Source organism: Channa argus, chromosome 15 (genome assembly GCF_033026475.1).
Source record: "Channa argus isolate prfri chromosome 15, Channa argus male v1.0, whole genome shotgun sequence".
In the NCBI taxonomy this organism is placed as follows: domain Eukaryota; kingdom Metazoa; phylum Chordata; class Actinopteri; order Anabantiformes; family Channidae; genus Channa; species Channa argus.
The window spans coordinates 4,511,630-4,530,363 of record NC_090211.1 but is presented as its reverse complement, the minus strand read 5'-3'; the positions used below and the strand labels follow the sequence as shown (position 1 = coordinate 4,530,363).

General features: G+C 37.9%; 1 protein-coding gene across 1 annotated transcript; it reads left to right on the top strand.

Moving 5' to 3' along the window:
• Positions 1 to 4,698: 4,698 nt before the first annotated feature.
• On the top strand, positions 4,699 to 16,159 carry LOC137100370 (prostasin-like). Its single transcript, XM_067478176.1, has 10 exons — positions 4,699 to 4,836; positions 6,681 to 6,701; positions 7,111 to 7,273; positions 7,559 to 7,827; positions 8,159 to 8,301; positions 8,384 to 8,621; positions 9,172 to 9,340; positions 12,626 to 12,879; positions 13,018 to 13,115; positions 13,443 to 16,159. Exons 1-10 carry the CDS (start codon positions 4,758 to 4,760, stop codon positions 13,734 to 13,736), a joined length of 1,728 nt encoding a protein of 575 aa, XP_067334277.1. The 5' UTR covers positions 4,699 to 4,757; the 3' UTR covers positions 13,737 to 16,159.
• Positions 16,160 to 18,734: the final 2,575 nt, after the last annotated feature.

The following is an 18,734-nucleotide window of genomic DNA, read 5'->3' as shown; positions in this document are numbered from 1 at the left end:
ACGAATTGCCGGAATTCAAAATATTCGAAAACAGATGACTAATGAAACAATGATGATTTGTTTCTTGGCATGATGCCATTTTGCAGATGAATTGTTCTCTGCAAAGTTTTCCTGTTTGCTGTGGTGCATGGTTAATGTTTTTGTTGTTGTTTGCACATGATGAAACCATGCGGACTCCTGAAGAAAAGTGTTGCCCCTGCACTTGCTTTGCCTAATCCAAGTTTGTTGTTGACCAGGAAGACAGTCTTTGTTATCCCAACCTTACAGTTGCTGTTGTTGCAGCAGAGAAAGCTGTATTAGCGTCATGTGATGTGGTTAGCTGTTCTGATTTATTGCTTGAGCAGCCTAACATTGCTGTGATGTTGTGTTGAGCCCTGCTGGTCTTCTGCCTGCAGAGAAGGATGGAGATCCTCATGGCTGCACTGAGGTACTGGAAACCATCTGTACTCCCAGACCTGATGTTAAAAACACTGGTACTGAAAGCTAACATGGAGTTATGTGTTGATAGCTTTGATTCCTTGAGATGTCAAAATTGGCAGAAGTGAAGTTGGGAAGACCTCCTGGTGTGGTACTTATTTAGAACAAACAAACTCTAACGGGTTTGTCACGAGGATATGATTTTTGCTATTGTGCAAAGCTCTCCCAGCTGTTTGTCCCCAGGTGAAAGAAGCCCTGTCTACCTCTGCAGCCACTAGCCTGCATGATCGAAAACCAGCAGTGAAGGCGGAGAGATGCATCACGTGGGTCCATGCCAGCCATTACAGGAGGATCCACACACTGGAACCGGAGGGGGAACTATGCCCACACGTGCACCGACTCGACGTGGATGCAATAGTTGTGGAAGACGACCTACAAGGCACAGACGGTCAAATTTGTCCTCTGAATTGTTCGCCCCGGTGAGGGGGGAGAGGTGCTGATTGGACTTGGCCCACACTTCAAGCTCCAACAAACATCAAGAAAGGTGGATACAGGAAGGTGCCCAACGACTGAGAATCCTGCACAGCAAGAGCATCCACTCAGAATGAAGGAGTGGAACCTGAAGATGAGAATGTGCATGTTTATTCTCTTCGCCACGATTGCAGTGGTCCTGTGGATGATTGGTGAACTGTGGCACGATTGAAGGATCGGTCAGCAACTTATTAACGGGAGGCGTGACTGGACCTGCACTTGCTTAGCCTATATTCTTCCTTATGGTCTCTATCATGGATCATTGTCAGCATGTAGATGCAATGTATCGACTACGTGTATTGCAACTAACAGAGGCTCATTGGTTACACACACAGCAACATCACAGATGACATGGGAGAACAGAATGGCAACTGACTGTTGCCTGCTGACAAGGGAGGAGTCTGCACCACATTTGGAAAACTCATGTTGCACCTTCATCCCAAACAACACAGCCCTAGATGGGGGCTGGAGGGACTGAGGTCACTGTGACATTCTGGCTATGACGACACCAGCACCTGGGGCTGATCTGACATTGTGTTTGTGAAATGGAAGGGCTTCATCCTATCCCGCTCCACATATGATGTTATAGGCGTTACTGCACTGACACTGTGTGTGTTGCCTTACTCCCTGTGCACATGGACTAATACTTCCTCTGAATCCTTTTACATCTCTAACTGGGAACCTCCATATCATTACAATAATGACATCAGTGTCTAGTCCCTGGTTGTTTTGTAGCCCTGTTTATCTCCTGTTACTTTTCTACTTACCCCAACCGGTCAAGGCAGATGGCCGCCCACCCTGAGCCTGGTTCTGCTGAAGGTTTCTCCCGTTAGATGGAGTTTTTCCTCTCCACTGTTGCCTAGGGCTTGCTCAAGGGGGATTTGTTGGGTGCCCTTTTCCTCTAAACATCCTTACTATTGAATTGAATTAACATAAATTTGGGAACATGATCATGAAATGTTTTGAAAATCCTTGTGACTTAACACTTCTGATGAACTGTTCCTACTATTGCTTAGCCCTGACGAATCCTGACCATGTTTAGTTATCGTAGAATGATAAAAGGGGGGATGTTTGAGAGAAATTTTCCTTCAAGTGCAAAATGCCTGTTTATGGTGACCAAATGCTACAATCAAACCTCAGCAGATCTACTGTCTTTAGACCAGAGCTTCATCAGGAAGCTGACCCAGCAGGGAACACATAGGAGACGAGTGGTCTCAGATACTTGCTAATTAGATTCCTGACCACTGTGTGTATTTTCTGTAAGGATGATTTGCATTGAGTCAGTCCTTTGTGCTTTCATGTAAATTCAGCTGCTGAGCTTAGTGGTTAAAAGACACCAATAACCTGTAACAGCTGTCAATTTGATTGACCTGCTCATGAGAGAAGTTCTGTTCTGCTCTGCATGTTTCTCTATTTTTCTAATTAAACTCACCATAACCAAGACTGAGATGACTTTTGCCTCCTTAACTTGCCTTATAGTTTTTGCCACGACAGGTTTTACTTGTTTTAAAACAAACTGGCTGAAACTAACAATGATTAGCTTCAATTGTTGACTGGAAACCTGTTCCAGTCTGACCAGTTTATTTCTGAGAAGCCAACAGGCCCATAGTCAGTTTCTCCATCCAGCTGGCAACGTACATGGGTGGTGTTCAAAGATTGGTGATTGGTGAATATTTCCTTCATCGGCACTCACATGTCCACATGTACTGTGTGTGAAAATGGTTTAAATTCTGCCTTTGTAGAAAGTGCTGGAGAGGAAAATGAGAGCATGTTAACATCGGATGAATGTGAGGGGAAGCTTGAGCTGCTGTTAGTCATTACGAAACTGCTAAAGTTCATTATTCTTTACAGTAAAACAGGAGGACAGATTACAGTAGTTTTTTTTTTTTAGGGTGGTAATAAACAAGAAGTTAAGTAATTTGTGGATTTTGTTAATTGTCTGTGGTTGTATTCAGGCAATTGTTAATCTCTGTGGGTGTGACAGCAGGTTTCAGTCTTGTGGTTTGTTTAATTGGATTGCTCAGAGGTAGAGCATCAGGCTGGGATGCAGAGCCCAATGGGTTTAAATCCCAGCCAATCAGGTGTGGCGGCGCCAAGCAACTTAGGGCGACCCTAAAAGTGAGAAATTTTGAAATGGCTTGCCAAATATTGGCTCATTTTGGATTTCATGAGACCAACACATTCCAAAAAAGTTGGGACAGGTAGCAATAAGAGGCCGGAGAAGTTAAATGTGCATATAAGGGGGTATTGAATGTCCAGCCTGCAGTCCAGATCTTTCACCCATAGAAAACATTTGAAGCATCATAAAGAGGAAGATGCAATAAACGAGACCTAAGACAGTTGAGAAAATAGAAGCCTGTATTAGACAAGAATGGGACAATATTCCTATTCCTGAACTTGTCTCCTCAGTCGCCAGATGTTTGCAGACTGTTATAAAAAGAAGAGCATATGCCACACAGTGGTAAACATGGCCTTGTCCCAACTTTTTTGAGATATATTGATGCCATGAAATTTAAAATCAACTTATTTTTCCCTTAAAATTATAAATTTTCTCAGTTTAAACATTTGATATGTCATCTATGTTGTATTCTGAATAAAATATAAGTTTATGAGATTTCTAAATTATTGCATTACTTTTTATTCACAAGTTGTACAGTGTGCCAACTTTTTTGGAATCGGGTTTGTAATTAGTTTCTATTGTTGTTTTTTTATTTTTGATAAATAAACTACTCAACAGGACATAGGTTTGTAAAATTAGTATAATGAGCTGCACAACTGAAAGCTGATTATAATTTTGTGTATTGTTTATAATGAATGATTATTACTTCAACGTTACACTGGCCCAGATAATACTCTCATAAGGTTCTCTTACATAAATAAAATGTAGCATGTTGGATTTTTATTTTTACTTGCTATTGAGTATTTGCACTACTGTTGAAAGGTACTTCTCCCACTGCTGTGTAATTAGACCTAATAAACCTAAACTTGATAACAGCTTGATAAGCAGCTTTTGAGTCTGAGCCTATTTTGATAGGAATGAACTAAAACCAAAAAGTACTACAGACAGGAAAAAAGTCTATTTAAAAAGTTGTGTATACCTTAGTGTTGCACAAAAGTGCTCCCAAACACTTCCAAGGTACTAGAGTTCTATCCAATGGTGCAATAATGTTGCATGATCAGATTTACTGTGTAATTCTTCTTTTCAAACATTTAGCTGTTTTTTAACTTTGCACAAAAATGTCTCCTGTGGCTGATATCTGCTTCTATTTTGACATTATTAGATAATTCACAACAAAATAGAGCTTTAGCAGCATTTTACTGCTGTAGCTGATTGTAACTTTCAGGTAGTTGAGGGCAGTGGTTCCCAACATGGGGTTAGGTCCAAAAGGTCTGAAGAGTTGTGATAAGGAGAGGGAAAAAAAAAAGTTTTTGGACGTTTAAGCAATCACAGATTGAAGAACACACTGGGTAACGTGACTGTTTTTCCTCTCATTTATACAAATGAAACCACATGTGAAATGCGCTAAATAATGGAACAGACATCTGAAACATAAAAAGCCTAAACAAGACCCAGATGCCTTTATCAGAGAATACTAAGTACATAGCGACCAGAGAAGTTTAAGTAAAAAAAATAATGAAATATAGTATTTGAGTAAAGGCTTTCAGATTGTCAGCCAGCTTCCGTCTCATGTTGGGTGTGTCATTACAGGTTACAGTGTTGTACAGAGGTAAAAGAAGGTGTGTTTACATTTAAAAGGAAGGACAGAGAGAAAGAGGGGGAAGGAAGAAGGTTATTTATAGAGGAACAGATGCGATCTAATGGACTTTCAGTCATGGTTTTCTACAAGGTGATCTGTGTGGCAGCTCTGCTGACTCTTCTTACACAAGGTAAGGACACTGAATAAGCAGTATCATGAGGTCAACTGAAGATTTAATGAAAGCAATAAAAACACTAAAGAGGAAGTAAAATATTTAGAATTAGGTAGTTGTATCCTCACACTGAGTATGATGTGGGCCACACATGATAATATGAAATATGTATAACATGAAAATAATCAGCAGTAGGGAGGAGATACTTTGTTTTTTTAAATTGCATACTGACTTAATTATCTAAAACTTAAAAACAAATGTAAAATTAGGGGGAAAGTGTTTTTACAGGGAGAAAACAACAAACTCTGATTCATTGGTTTTATTTATGTATTTCAAATATATTGTAACAGTAATGTGTTGTCCCTCTTAATGTATAGCATTAACCAAGGAGAAATGTGTGTAAATGTTAACTTTCTACTTTGAGGATACTAACTGTGTTTGGTTAGATTCAATTAAACTAAGAAGGGCAGACTATTAATCTCACAGCAGTAAAAATATGGAATTGGAGCTGGGGAAATAATTTTAGCAAATATTTGTGGTTTTACAATAAACTATTTACAGACCCTTGTTCCCAATCAGGGAAGTCTGAATAGAAAAAAAATGTGAATGAGGAATTTTAAACTCCCCAAATTTTGGGAAATTTATTTCATACCAGGGTTAAATTTGAGTAAGTAAAAACACAATAAATTACGAACAATAGTAATGTTTTATCATCCTACTTTTCTTCCTTTCTACCTCCCTTCCCTTTTATTTAAAGTTCATACACACTGACATTGTCATTGCCATTTTTTTAGGAACACATACAACATGTGGAAATGTGGAAACTTATGTTATTTTATCTTTATAGACCAAAAGGAAACTAACACAGTGCTCAGGACTTTTTCACTGTATAAAGATTCAGGATTTTGGGAGTTTTTGTAAGGTTTCAAAGCAGTGGTTACGACTTTAAATTCAGCCATTTCTGTTCTTAAAAGGTATTTGGAAACATTACAGCAACTTAGTGTTTTGAAAAATGTGTGACTTTCTTATACTAACACAGTGTGACCGATGTTTCAGGCATCCCACTCAGCGGTGTGTGTAACAGCACATACTGTACACATACAATGTGTACACTCAACACTAGTAAAACAAGTTTTAGTAAAATTAGTAGTAGTCAGTAGGACTTAATATCAGTAATCACAGTAATAGTATATTATATGGGCATTTGTATAGTACATGCTAGTTTTTTGATTGTGTGACAAAAACTAAAATCGTCAGTGAACGTGCCATTAACATTGTCATCTGTCTGGCACAGATGCTTTCACTAAATGATTTTTCATAGTCTTTAGTCTCCTTTAGATAACTTTTATTTTTAGAAAACTACCTGGTTGCAATGTTCCTGTGAACATAGATGTTGAAAGTATGTCATCAGTCACATTACACAATGCAGTAAAACCAGTTTGAGGTTTAAGTGCTTATTCTGAGACATAGCGACAGCTAAAGTTCCTAAATGCATATGTGTTTCATAGTGTGTAAAAGATGGTTGTCAAAAGATACAAATACACACAAAGTCAAACATTTCAACATCCGTCAGTAGATGAATAAAGGAGGATGTACAAAAAAACTCCAAATTAAAATAATAAGAATGACACACTGAGAAGGATTAGTCAGTGTCGGAAATTTCAAAGGCCTAGTCTCATATAGTCCAAAGTGTTCTGTTGTGTATAGCAGTACAGTGCAATGACTGACAAGTTGGTATTGGTCTTGAAAGATTTTTTAACAGCTTATAAAATAGCCACGAAATCCATTTCTGTATCTGGACACACACGAAATGTAAATATAAATAATAAGTTGTTTCAATCTTTTTTTTGTGTGTTTTTCAGTGTCTCACTCACAACTCAGTGGTAAGTCTACTTCTCTCTCTATGCTGACATACTGTACATCTTTACATTTACATTAAATCGTTTGTCAGAAGCCTTTATCAAAAGTGACACTTGGCCTGAAGGAACAAGGAAATGAACCACTACACCTGCTACTTTACTGATTAAGCCAAAACAGCTCCTTTAGTTATTTTTCTATTGTCATTTATGACATTTTAAAGATATTCATGTGTGATTTAAACCAGAATACTTAACTATGCATGTAGAAGCTTAAAGATAAATTTAAAGATTTATCTTTAAGTTTAAAGATTAAAGATTTTCTCCTCTGAAATGTTAGCTTACAGCACAAACCATTAAAATACACAAACAATTGGTCCTAAAATTTCAAAATAAAATTGCTTACCCTGTGTTTTTATTGTCTGCCTCTCTTCAGTGTGTGGTCAAGCTCCTCTCAACACAAAGATTGTTGGAGGACAGGTGGCCTCTTCAGGCAGCTGGCCCTGGCAGGTCAGTCTACAAACATCTGGGAGCCACTTCTGTGGAGGATCCCTCATCAATGATCAGTGGGTGCTGACTGCTGCTCACTGCTTCCAAAGGTGAGAAGTGAGGATATAGTGTATAAACAACGGCAAAAAGAAAATATTGACAATATTGTTTTAATGTGAAAAAATAAATAAATAGATTGCTAAAAATAGAGCTTTAGTGTTTTAGAGGTCTCCATAGCAAATCCAAAGAATATGTAAACTAAAAGATTTAAGTTATTAATTTGATGGACATTTGATATACTTATTAAGCTAAGGTTGAAAAATGTATACTGAGAAAATTTTGTTTCCATCAGTGTGTAATAACTACTAAGATGCTGTTATGTTTCTCTACCTCAGTATCAGCGCAAAGACTGTGACTGCGTACCTGGGTCTCCAAACTCAAAGTGGACGCAACCCAAATTCGGTGTCTCGGTCATTAATAAAGGCCATTATTCATCCCAACTACAACCCCACAACTAATAACAATGACATGTGCCTCCTGCAACTCTCCTCAACGGTGAGTTTCAACAGCTACATCAGGCCCATCTGTCTGGCAGCATCAGGCAGCACTTTCTTCAATGGAACTGACTCCTGGGTCACTGGATGGGGCACCCTTTCAAGTGGAGGTGAGTCATGAAACAACAGGAGACATTTGTTTACATAGACAGCGAGAAAACTCAGACATTTTATTGGAAATAATTCAAAGCTTGTACGAATACTTTTAAAATAAAATGTTACCTAAACAGTGTTAAAGTGTGGACAGGACAAATAATGTCTATAAAACTGATCTTTTCTTGACGTGTTGGCAGTAAGCTTTCTAATGATGTGTGAGAGAAAAGGTCAATAAATGTTACGTTTACAGTTTCTTGTCAAATCATATAATGCATGTTGATGAGGTCCTTTAGGTTTGGATAGTTACTATAGTAACATATTCCTGTTAAATGTGTTTTTCTTTAGCTACCAGTATTTCAGAGAATCTAATGGAGGTGGAGATACCAGTTGTGGGGAACAGACAGTGTAACTGTAACTATGGAGTCGGCTCAATCACAAGCAACATGCTGTGTGCTGGTCTAAGTGCAGGAGGAAAAGACTCCTGTCAGGTGATGATTTTTATCCATGTGTTTGTGTCAGGTTTTACTTTCTACAAAAGCTGCTTCTCCTAAATATTTCTCTCCTTAAAAGGGGGATTCTGGTGGTCCCATGGTGAGCAAGCAGAATGGTCGCTGGATCCAGAGTGGAGTTGTGAGTTTTGGAAATGGCTGTGCTGAACCCAATTTCCCAGGGATCTACGCCAGAGTGTCTCAGTATCAGTCCTGGATCAACAGTGTGATCACCAGTAACCAGCCGGGATTCATCACCTTCACATCACCTGGGACTGATGGTGACCTCAGTGTCACCTGCCCAGGCCTACCACCTCCACGTGAGAACCTGCCAGAATGTCAAGGCTTTGTAAATAGAGGACTGTAAATAGAGAAATATACCACAATTACATATTGTCCAAATTATAAGGCATATCCTGTATTATCTTGTTGCAGCTCTTTATTGAAGCTTTATGATAATTCCAAATAATAATTCCAAAACCCAAGACTTTTATGCTAACACTTTACGACCAGACTGAAATATACATCAGTGTATTCGTTTTTTGTACATTTTTTAGTTTACAAGGTTTTAGGGATGTGACACACAAAAGCAATGTCAAAGAACAATAAGGAATGAAAACCATCTGCGTCATCTCACTCTTGTCTGGACCACTAACTTGGAACTTAAAGATACAGGAAAGACAGTATACACATACACACCAAAAAACTAGATTGTATATACAAACTGTAAACGATATAGCATTAGCTTGCCATTTTCCATCACTTTTAATCATCACTGATAGGGGCAACTGTGGCGCAGGAAGGCAGACCTGTTTTTCTTCTCATCTCTCTTGTTTCGACTTCAGTTTTCACTGTGTCTACTTTCTCCAGCTGTGGCCTGTGGCCAGGCCCCAATGAATACTCGTATTCTGGGAGGAAACTCGACGACAGCTGGCACATGGCCATGGATGGCCAGTCTACAGGTGAATGGAAGCCATGTATGTGGTGGGACTCTGGTGGCTGTGGACTTTGTGCTGAGCAATGCCAACTGCTTCTTAAGGTGAGACACCTTCGATGATGTAGTTATGACAGTGCCAGTGTAATGTTTCAGCTGCTATTCTGATACGGCTATGTGGTTAATCTGCTTATGAATACATTTCCTTCCATCTTACAATTACTAGCCTTTGAATTTGTTACATTTTAGTCTGCACATAATTAAAAAAAACAAACAAATCCAACACAAAGTGAGCATGCACACACACATAAATCTAAACTAATACTCTTTTCAGATTTACTCCACACAAAAGTTTGAAGCAAACACTTTGATACAGAGAATACGAATATAAATCTCTATGATTTCAAAGTGAGCACAAATGTGTAGTATAAAGACTGACCGTTGTTGAATAAGGTTTATTTTTAAAATGCTAATATTGGTCAAAACTCCTCACAGTCAGCAAAACAGAAGTCCACGTGGAGAAAACTGATTAAATTTTCATTGCTTTGACACAAAATCAATTCATTGACGACAGTTGTCAAAAATCATAAACTCCTTTTTCAGTCACAGACCATCCCCTGCAAAACTTTATAGTTTTGCAGCGCATTTTTAAATGCGAGCATACATTGTTAAAATGCAATGAAAACAGAATAATTAAAAAAAAGCATTTATGCTGCTACCACATTGAAATCTAGAGAATATTAAAATAATATACATTGAAAAACGTGCATTAAGCAAGCAGATAAGGGAAATGCTTCTGAATGTTTTTTTGAAGACACAGATCAAAGGGGACACATTGGTGGCAACAGAAGAGTGGCAGAGAGAGGGAAGGGAGGAAGGAGAGGAAGATATTGCCAGTGAAGACATAAGATGTGACACAAACTAAGGCAGTAGGACTATAGTATCAGGACATTAGCCCTTAGTGATATAAGGGTCTTTTTGGATGTTTTTACCACATCACAATTTGCTTCAATAATTCACCTTTAAAACTGTTTTTTGTGGAAATGCTACATATCCATTTTTTTATTACAACATCAACTTATTTTTTATACAGATATTTTGTCATTATATTATACAATAATTCCCCAATAAACCTGAACTAAACAAAAAACACAAATCCGAGTAGTAAATAAAGCAAGTAAAGCAAAGTAAGTAAGTAAGTAGTAAGTAAAGCAAAAGAATTGAGACGCAACAGTTTTTATGCTTTCTAATAAATGTGCAAACTGTATAGTGAAAAAAATCTATGTTCAAAATAAGAAACAAAGCAAAGACAATGCCAATAAAAGGTGAAAAATGTATATAAAACACAGGCGAACCCTCCCAAAACTATTTACAACAATCCTAGCAATTTACTTGTTCCACTGTTCAAAGCAGTTCCTATTTGAAACTAAGCACAGTGCAATATCACAGGACTTACACTTCCAGGAAGTGTCACTTCTTTTTTTCGCCACAAGATGGCGCCGTTTGCACGGCGGGCCGGTTTTAAAACGGAGGTAAACAGAAGCGCATTTTTCGGACATTTAAACTTTAAAACTGGGTCAATTATGTTTCTTTTAAACCAAAAAAAAAAAAAAAAAAAAAAAAATAAAACTAATAAGCATTTTGAAGCTTTCACATTATAGTTTGAATTAAAACAACGCTAAGGCGGGTCAGAGTCATTACTGCATCATTCAAAACAGCTTGTGTAAGTTTAAGTGCGGTCGTTGACTCCTAAGCGTCAACCCAAAGCCTGATGTAAGTCATGGTAAGTAAAACTGAGGATCCAAATGAGAACAAAATACATAAACTAGCGAATGGCATGGACAGAATGGGGTAACCAAAGGATGGGAGTGTTAGAAATAAAATTATGAGAAAACAGGATAAAAAGGGAGGTAAAACTAAAAATCCCTACAGAAAAGCCAAAATCTAACTTGACCTTAGAGAACAATATGAAATGCTCACAAAAACACAAATCACTGAAAGACAAAGACAGAAGACAGGACTAGTATAACTAAGGAAACTAAACATGAACAAGGCTGGGATAACTGAGAACTATCATAAATTGGGGGAAACAGAATGCAAACAAAAGAATGGAAGCAAGGCAGGTTGAAACAATAACCTAAATGTACACACAAACAGAGCAAAACAGACAAAAATATCAAGTGAGAAAGTCCACAAATGAAAATCAAGAACTAGGCCACCAACAGGGAGAAACAACAAGTATCTGAAAGTTAGAGAATCTGGCTGGTGGTTGAAATAGACCTGGGCACATGTGACAACAATTTAGAAGAAATGAGGTTTGTGAAGTTGCCAGAATACACTATGGAACAGGAAGTGGGGAAGAGTGGCTACAAAAGTAAAAGCCTGAGACAGGGATGTGAAGACAAGAGCAAATGAAGTCATGGCAGCATTACTGATTCATTCTTATTACAACTTACAATAATTTAACAATAAGTTACGATAATAACTTTAAAAACAAAACGCCTTTTATTTAACGCTGTGTGATGTTAGTATTTTGTAGTTCAGTGTGCTAAGAGTGAGTGGGTGAGACTTGTTACCAGTGTTATGGATGAATGAGCTTATTCTGAAACGTGTTTGTTGGGTTTTGTTGATGAGGAAGTGTTTTGGAAGTGTTTGATTGAGATACATGTTTGTAAAGCAGACTGTAAAGAGTTCTGAAAAGTGGTTTCAGTTCTGATCGATTCTTGTTAAAAATGGAAAGAAACTGTGATTTGAAAGTTTCGAAATGAGACCCAGAAAATGACCTGAAACACTTTCATCCTAGGAAAATTCATATTTAGAACATGCTTCTATCATAAATTGTAAGCAGTTGGGTTTCAGCAGGTTTAAACAGAGGAGCAATCGTATGTGTATCGTATCGAGAAAATGTAAATAAATGACAAAGTCATGACCTCTGTAAAGATTATTGGAGAAACTTTGTTGGACACATAAAAAATATTATCAGACCAGAAAAAGATCCACTGGGACACACCATAATGCAATTGTGGTTTGCGACCATTGGAACCAAACACCCTAAAAAGCTGTTCTTTATTACAAATACATATTCAAAAGTGTATATTTTGTTAAAATAATGTCATTCATCTTAAAATTTTGAAAAAATAATTAGTATTTCTAAGGCAGCAATGAATAATAAAAACGAATAAACTAATGTCTTCTCAACTGTAATATTAAATCTTTGTATGCAGATCCAAAGTAATGGTGCTTGACTCTGTTATCAGTCAGTTTTGTGTGTGACGGTCAGCTTACAGCAAGTAATTAGTGTTATGGTGCCTGTAGGTTAATGAAGTCAGTGTCAGTCAGAGATTTGGAAGGTTTCCTCAGTGCTGATTTGGTTTATTCTATCTCCCACAGTTCACCTGTTCCCTCTCAATGGACTGTGGTGCTGGGTCGTTTGAAACAGAATGGCTCCAACCCCAATGAGGTGAGACTGAATGTGACAAATATCACTCTGAGCAACCTGACTGGGCCCAATGTTGCAGTGCTGCATCTGGCATCCATGCCCCCCCTGTCCAACTACATTCAGCCCATATGCCTGGACAACGGACAAACTTTCACTCTGGGCTCAACGTGTTGGGCTGCAGGCTGGAGCTCTGGGCGAGGAGGGGGTGAGTCTATAACACACAATCTGACACAGTTATGCAAACTGTCTGCATCATTTCTCCTCTTCAGATTAAGCAGACAGTTGTGAGCTATGTATGATTCAGGTGTTCCACTTCTCACCATTCTTATATTTCCAACTTCAGTGGAAGAGGTTCTTCAAGAGTTCCAGACAACTGTGGTCGACTGTGGGAACACATCAACAAGTAACAGCATTTGTACAGGATTTATTTCTCTGGATGAGGTAAATATTGAAATTATTATTATTATTATTATTATTATTATTAGATAAAAACAAGGTCCATTCAGCCAGGTTAGCCTAGCTCTTTCCCTCTGTTCTATTCATAAATGAAAATGTAAAAGTTACAAAACTGTATTTTATAAAATTTCAAACTAATAATTTAAGGCATAAATAATTACTGACTGAAACTATAACCTACTAAAAATATTAGTTTTTGTTGTTAGTTTTACTCAAAGATTTAACTCTATGTTCTGCCAAACCAGACTTGGATTATCATATAATCCTATACATGTTGTATTTATACATTTCCCATCCTGCTTGTGTGTTTAGGGCGACTCTGGTGGTCCGATGATATGTAAAGTGGGCAGTGCCTGGTTCCAGGCAGCAGTGTTAACAACTAGCAGCAGCAACTCCACCAGTCAGACACGAGGAAGTGATGTGTCAGTTTTCGTCAAACTGTCCGTTTATGACAAATTCCTGTTGGGTGTATTAGGTACATTTTTGTCTCCAACCTCCTCAGGCGACACCACCACAGCTGCCAATACAGGAGAAATTCCTGCTCACCCCTATTTCTTCTTCCTCCATCTCCTTGCCTCCATCATATGTCTCCATTTCCTTTTATAGAGACCTCCAACTTTTCTGAAAACAGTAATTTACATGATGTGACATACACAAATGAATGTAAACAAACAAGGAGGTCATTCTCCACTAACCAGTATGACATGATTATTTGAGTTTTTCCATTACTGTACTCGACATACATTTTTCTGTGCCATTGTCAAAATCCAAGTAGGCAGAAGTAGGTAAAGTCAGGTTCAGGTTTAGTTAAGGGTAAATGTAGGGAGGCATGTGTCTGTTCTTATTGTACACCTTTTGGTGGATAATGTTGCTTATAATAGTGGCAAAATGTCACTAAGAGTTACTTAACTGTTTTGCACTAAACACTTTAAAACAAAGGATCAAAACTGTGCAACACAGAGGTTTGGTCAGGGTTAGACACAAGGTTATCAGGGTTAAGTGTAGGTGCTACATAAAGTTACATAAAGTTAGTAAAGTCTCAGTTTACTCTGAAAATCACCTCTGCTTTACGTGATTGGCTGCATCAACATCACTATCAGTACTTCCTGTAGTTCTACATTTTAGGGCATATACTTTAAAGTGAAGTTGAAAATGAAGTAGATGAAGTACTTTTTGTAATGGTTTGTGTTTTGTGGTAAATACTTGCACTTTTACTTTACCGTTTGTGTACAGTTTTTGCTGACATTACATCCCATCAGAGATTTGTATATTGGTTGGCTCAATTCAAAAGACAGTGAGAGGCATTGAAGAGGATTTAATGAATGCAAAACAAATGCAGATCAGTCCAGAGGCAGAAACAAGGTGAAGACTTGACAGGAGTAGATAAGGAGATCTGGGCTTTGTGTGTGTAGATAAGGATCTGGCAAATACGGGGAGGGGCCAAGTGTGAGTTAGTGAGTATGAGTCAGACTGGGGTTGGTAATGTGTGTGGGTAAGAACAAAGGGCAGAGGGGGCAAGATAAGGACGAGGATTGTCCTACTTGTGTGTTGGTCTGGTGATGTGTATGTTGGGCAGTGCCTTGTTCCAGGCAGCAGTGTTAACAGTGAATAGCAACAACACCAACATCAATCAAGCACTAGGAAGTGAAACATTTTCATCAAACTTGTCCCATACATAGTGATTTACATGATGTCAGTTGGAATTTGAGATTCAAAGGAAGTTATTTAGTTAGTTATACAGTTTCTCCACTAGCATGACATGATTATCTGAGATTTTCCAGTACTGTAATGGACATGGAAACTGTCCTGTGTCAAAAGTTAAAATCATCCGGGCAAACCTGTTCCACTAATTTCATTAACAATGCGGACTGTCATTCTACATATTGAGATCCTAGTGTTTTACTTACTACATTCAAAGTGAGACTCAGCATTTACTACAGGACTAGTTAGCAGGCAAAAGACAACACAGTGTTTAATTTCTACCTTTGTTTCATCCACATCCATAATATTCAGAAATGCCATCAGCTCTAATCTAAGAATGTCTATTCCTCTCTGTCCTGCTGTTATTACAGATATGTCTAACAGTGAGCCTTTATTCTTTCATATTTTGCCCTCTCCTCAAATTTATCGGTATCTGGAAAGTAAGTAAGCAAATAAGTGACATGCAGTGGAGAGTAGCCTCCTTTTGCCATCCAGATAGGCAGAACTCTGAGGATGTGATGTCACGGGAAAACTGTGTGTCCAAGAATTAGAGAGTGCCCAGAATTTCAGTGATCCACAGAAATGTTTCCCTGCCTTGTGTACTGTTCAGTCCCTTTAGTAATTTGTGATGTTGCGATGGGAGCAATTAATGCAAATTCAACCAATCCCTGTGAATTTCTGTCCTGTGTTGTATTACTCCGTTATACAACTAACAAATTCATTAATGCATTTGCACTTTTGACCGGGGATCAGGGATCGAACCACTAACCCTGTGGTCCATGGATGTCGTACCAACCGGTCCCGAACGCCCAACAGCCCATTCCCATCCCCAGGTGTGCAGTGCCGGTCCAAGCCCGGTAGAAATTGGGGAGGGTTGTGTCAGGAAGGACAACAGCGTAAAAACTGTGTCAACACGCAGAAAAAGATCTGCTGGGGCGACCCTGAACTCACGGCACAAGCAGAAAGGACAAAAAATATATATAATGAATATGGTTATTACTAAGAAATAATTGTATAAATGCAGAAAAGTCCATGTGTTTTATTGATTAATATGTTTTAACTGTAAAAACGTCTTTCAGCTGGCAGTAAAGAAGGACACACTGTGAAAGAAACTTTGTTTGGTTTGGTTTGGTATTACAGGAAATATTTAATTCCGTAACCTTAGCACTAGTTGGTAAATAATAGCTTAATTAGTGACGTCAACAAATAAAGCCTTGCTTTGTTTCCCTGATTGTCACGTAACCAAGACAAGGCCACTCTTTGTTGTTGTCATGTAACTGATTAGTTTTGCTTTTCAATTGGATAAATAAAAGGCTCATTCCAATGTCTTTAGGTTCCTTATTAAACACGACTTTCCAAAACAGAAGATTATATTTCAACAAAGGGAAACCATTTAAGCCCCAACAATGTAAAAACACTGTCATGGCACATAAAATAAATTCTAGGTGCTATCACACCTATCACACACATGATGAATGCAACATCATACCTACATCTGGTGCTTTTAAACAAGGCTTCATGAAATATGATCATATCTATCAGTGACATAGTTGGATGGGAAGCGTCAACAATTAAATGAAGTTTCACACCACTATCACCAGCTGTAATTTTGTGTCATAGTGTGATTGAAGGGCAATATTCTAAAAACGCACTTTGACAATACCTACGCTTTGTACTGTTGCTTAACGGCAAACATGTACATGTACATGTAACTTGGGGACTGAAATGACTAAAACATGCCTAAGACCATGCCAAGGCAATTCCCATGTTTCTGTTAAATTCCCAACTCGGCCAAGTTCACAGTAAAGTTCACACATTTTGTCGGCAGTCATCAGTCATTAGTTGTCTGGTTGTCATAAGGTTATGGAGGAAAGTGCAGGAGAGGAGGGTTTGATCAGAGTTCTGTACGATCGCTCTGGAAAGATGGAGGCAAGGTCATTTTCACTTGTACGTTAAATTTATTTATTAAAAAAACTATTTTTGCATATTTTTGTAGAGCTGTTTATTTTTATGTATACCATAAAAACAATTTAAAAATGACATTTCTGAAGTGTACTTTATTTAGAATAAAGTTTGATTCAGTATTCCGCCTCTGGCCTGGGGAAATGACATGGCCCCTAATTAGAGTATATTTTATAGTATTAGAGGTCTTTATGTTGTAATACTATATGACTTTTATCCTGTCCCCTATCTGGAGACCTCTTGATGTGTTTACTGTACTGCAACCTTTAAATGTAACTTTTTGAGTGTCATAATTATAATGAGCCCTTATCATACTCCTCTTCCTCCTAGTGCTTTCATTTTCCTACTATCTTTGTTGGCCACTCTCTCCTGGTACCTCTGTATGTTTTTCCCTGGCTCCCAAGTTCACCTGGGACTTCCTCGCCCTTCCATGCACTGCTTAGTGTACATGGTATTTACACTACTCTGTTCCAGCTTCTATATGTTATATCTCTTTCGTTTTAACTGTGGTTAATTTTTGACCTTTGCTAATTTATGAGTTCCTGTTTTTTGCTCCCACTAAGCCATTTGGCTGAGCTACCTTTGTTCCTGCCTTGCCTGTCTTTTTGACTAGGAGACTAGGAGTGTTTGCCTAAAATGAAATGTTTTCTGCCTGACTACCTGCATGAGAGTCATGCATTTGGGTCAAAGCTTAAACTGTTACAGCACAATCTGGCCAAACTTTGCATCCAGCCGACTTGAACACATTTCACGTTTCCCAGTCAAATGTCAATTTGTTTCAGTGAGTTGTGGACTATTTATACTTACATGACTTGAATAAGTACTTTCGTATACAGGATTACTAACTATTGTGGGTTAAATTCAAAAGATTATAACACTTCAAGTATTTTACATCAGTTGAACAGTTTCATCTACAAAGTATATTATGAATATTATGTCAGATGAATGTAATGAAACATCACATCTAAAGAATAAAACTAACTTCTCAAATAACTAACCCGATAACAAACAAATGTATATAACATGAAATAATATCCACCGTTTATAAATATTTAAACAACATCCATGTCAAAGAATAAATAAAATATGTATATCCTTATTTTATAATGAAGACCAAATATTTAAATATGATTACACTTAACAATAAAAAGCCAAATGCTTTGACAAAAAAATAAAAATTCCATTGAATGAAGAGCCAGTTCATATGAATACACATTAAATAAGCACAGAGCTTGGGTAATGACAATCATTAAATTAGATGCATCTTTATCCTTCTTCTTTCAAGGTCTGTTTCCCCCTTTGGCAAATAGATGTTGAATTAAATCAGCTGACACAGGCCTTTATGTTGGCAAATTGTTTGATGTGGGGTTTCATTATTCTATGTGTCCTGTTCACCTGGCCAGCATATTTGCTCCCCTCCTTTACATTTAGCTACAAAGAAGTTAAGAAAACAAAGATCCAGTAAGTTATAATGCACTAGCCTGCAAACTATACAGTTCGAAAAACAAACAGGACGAAACACAATAAAGCTTTGATGATAAACTACAGTATTATCATCAGGAAGAAAAGTTCATTCCATATAATTTGGAAGAATTGGTGTAAGCTATGTTTGTGGTTTAAGAAACCACTGCTTTAGAGTAGGTGATGGCTCCTTTACATTATAATCAACACATGTCCATAAAATGTTATGGATGCAGAAATGCAATTTATATTCAATTTAATTTATGCTTTTAATGAATAGACTGAAGAAGGTTGCGGGTTCGCGCCCTGGCCAGCCGTGGCCTTTCTGTGTGCAGTTTGCATGATCTCCAAGTGTTTGCATGGGTTTCCTCCAGGTACTCCAGTTTCTTTCAGCAGTCCATAAACATGCGTGTTAGGTTAATTGGTGGCTCCCTGAGTGTGAATGGTCTGTGTATGTCTCTGTCCTGTCTGGTTTAGACT

Excerpts from the sequence above, each read along its gene's own strand:
- LOC137100370 (XM_067478176.1), top strand. The coding sequence starts at position 4,758 with ATGCGATCTAATGGACTTTCAGTCATGGTTTTCTACAAGGTGATCTGT. Across the intron at positions 4,837-6,680 it reads GCTGACTCTTCTTACACAAG|TGTCTCACTCACAACTCAGT; the intron begins GTAAGGACACTG and ends TGTGTTTTTCAG. Across the intron at positions 7,828-8,158 it reads GGGCACCCTTTCAAGTGGAG|CTACCAGTATTTCAGAGAAT; the intron begins GTGAGTCATGAA and ends GTTTTTCTTTAG.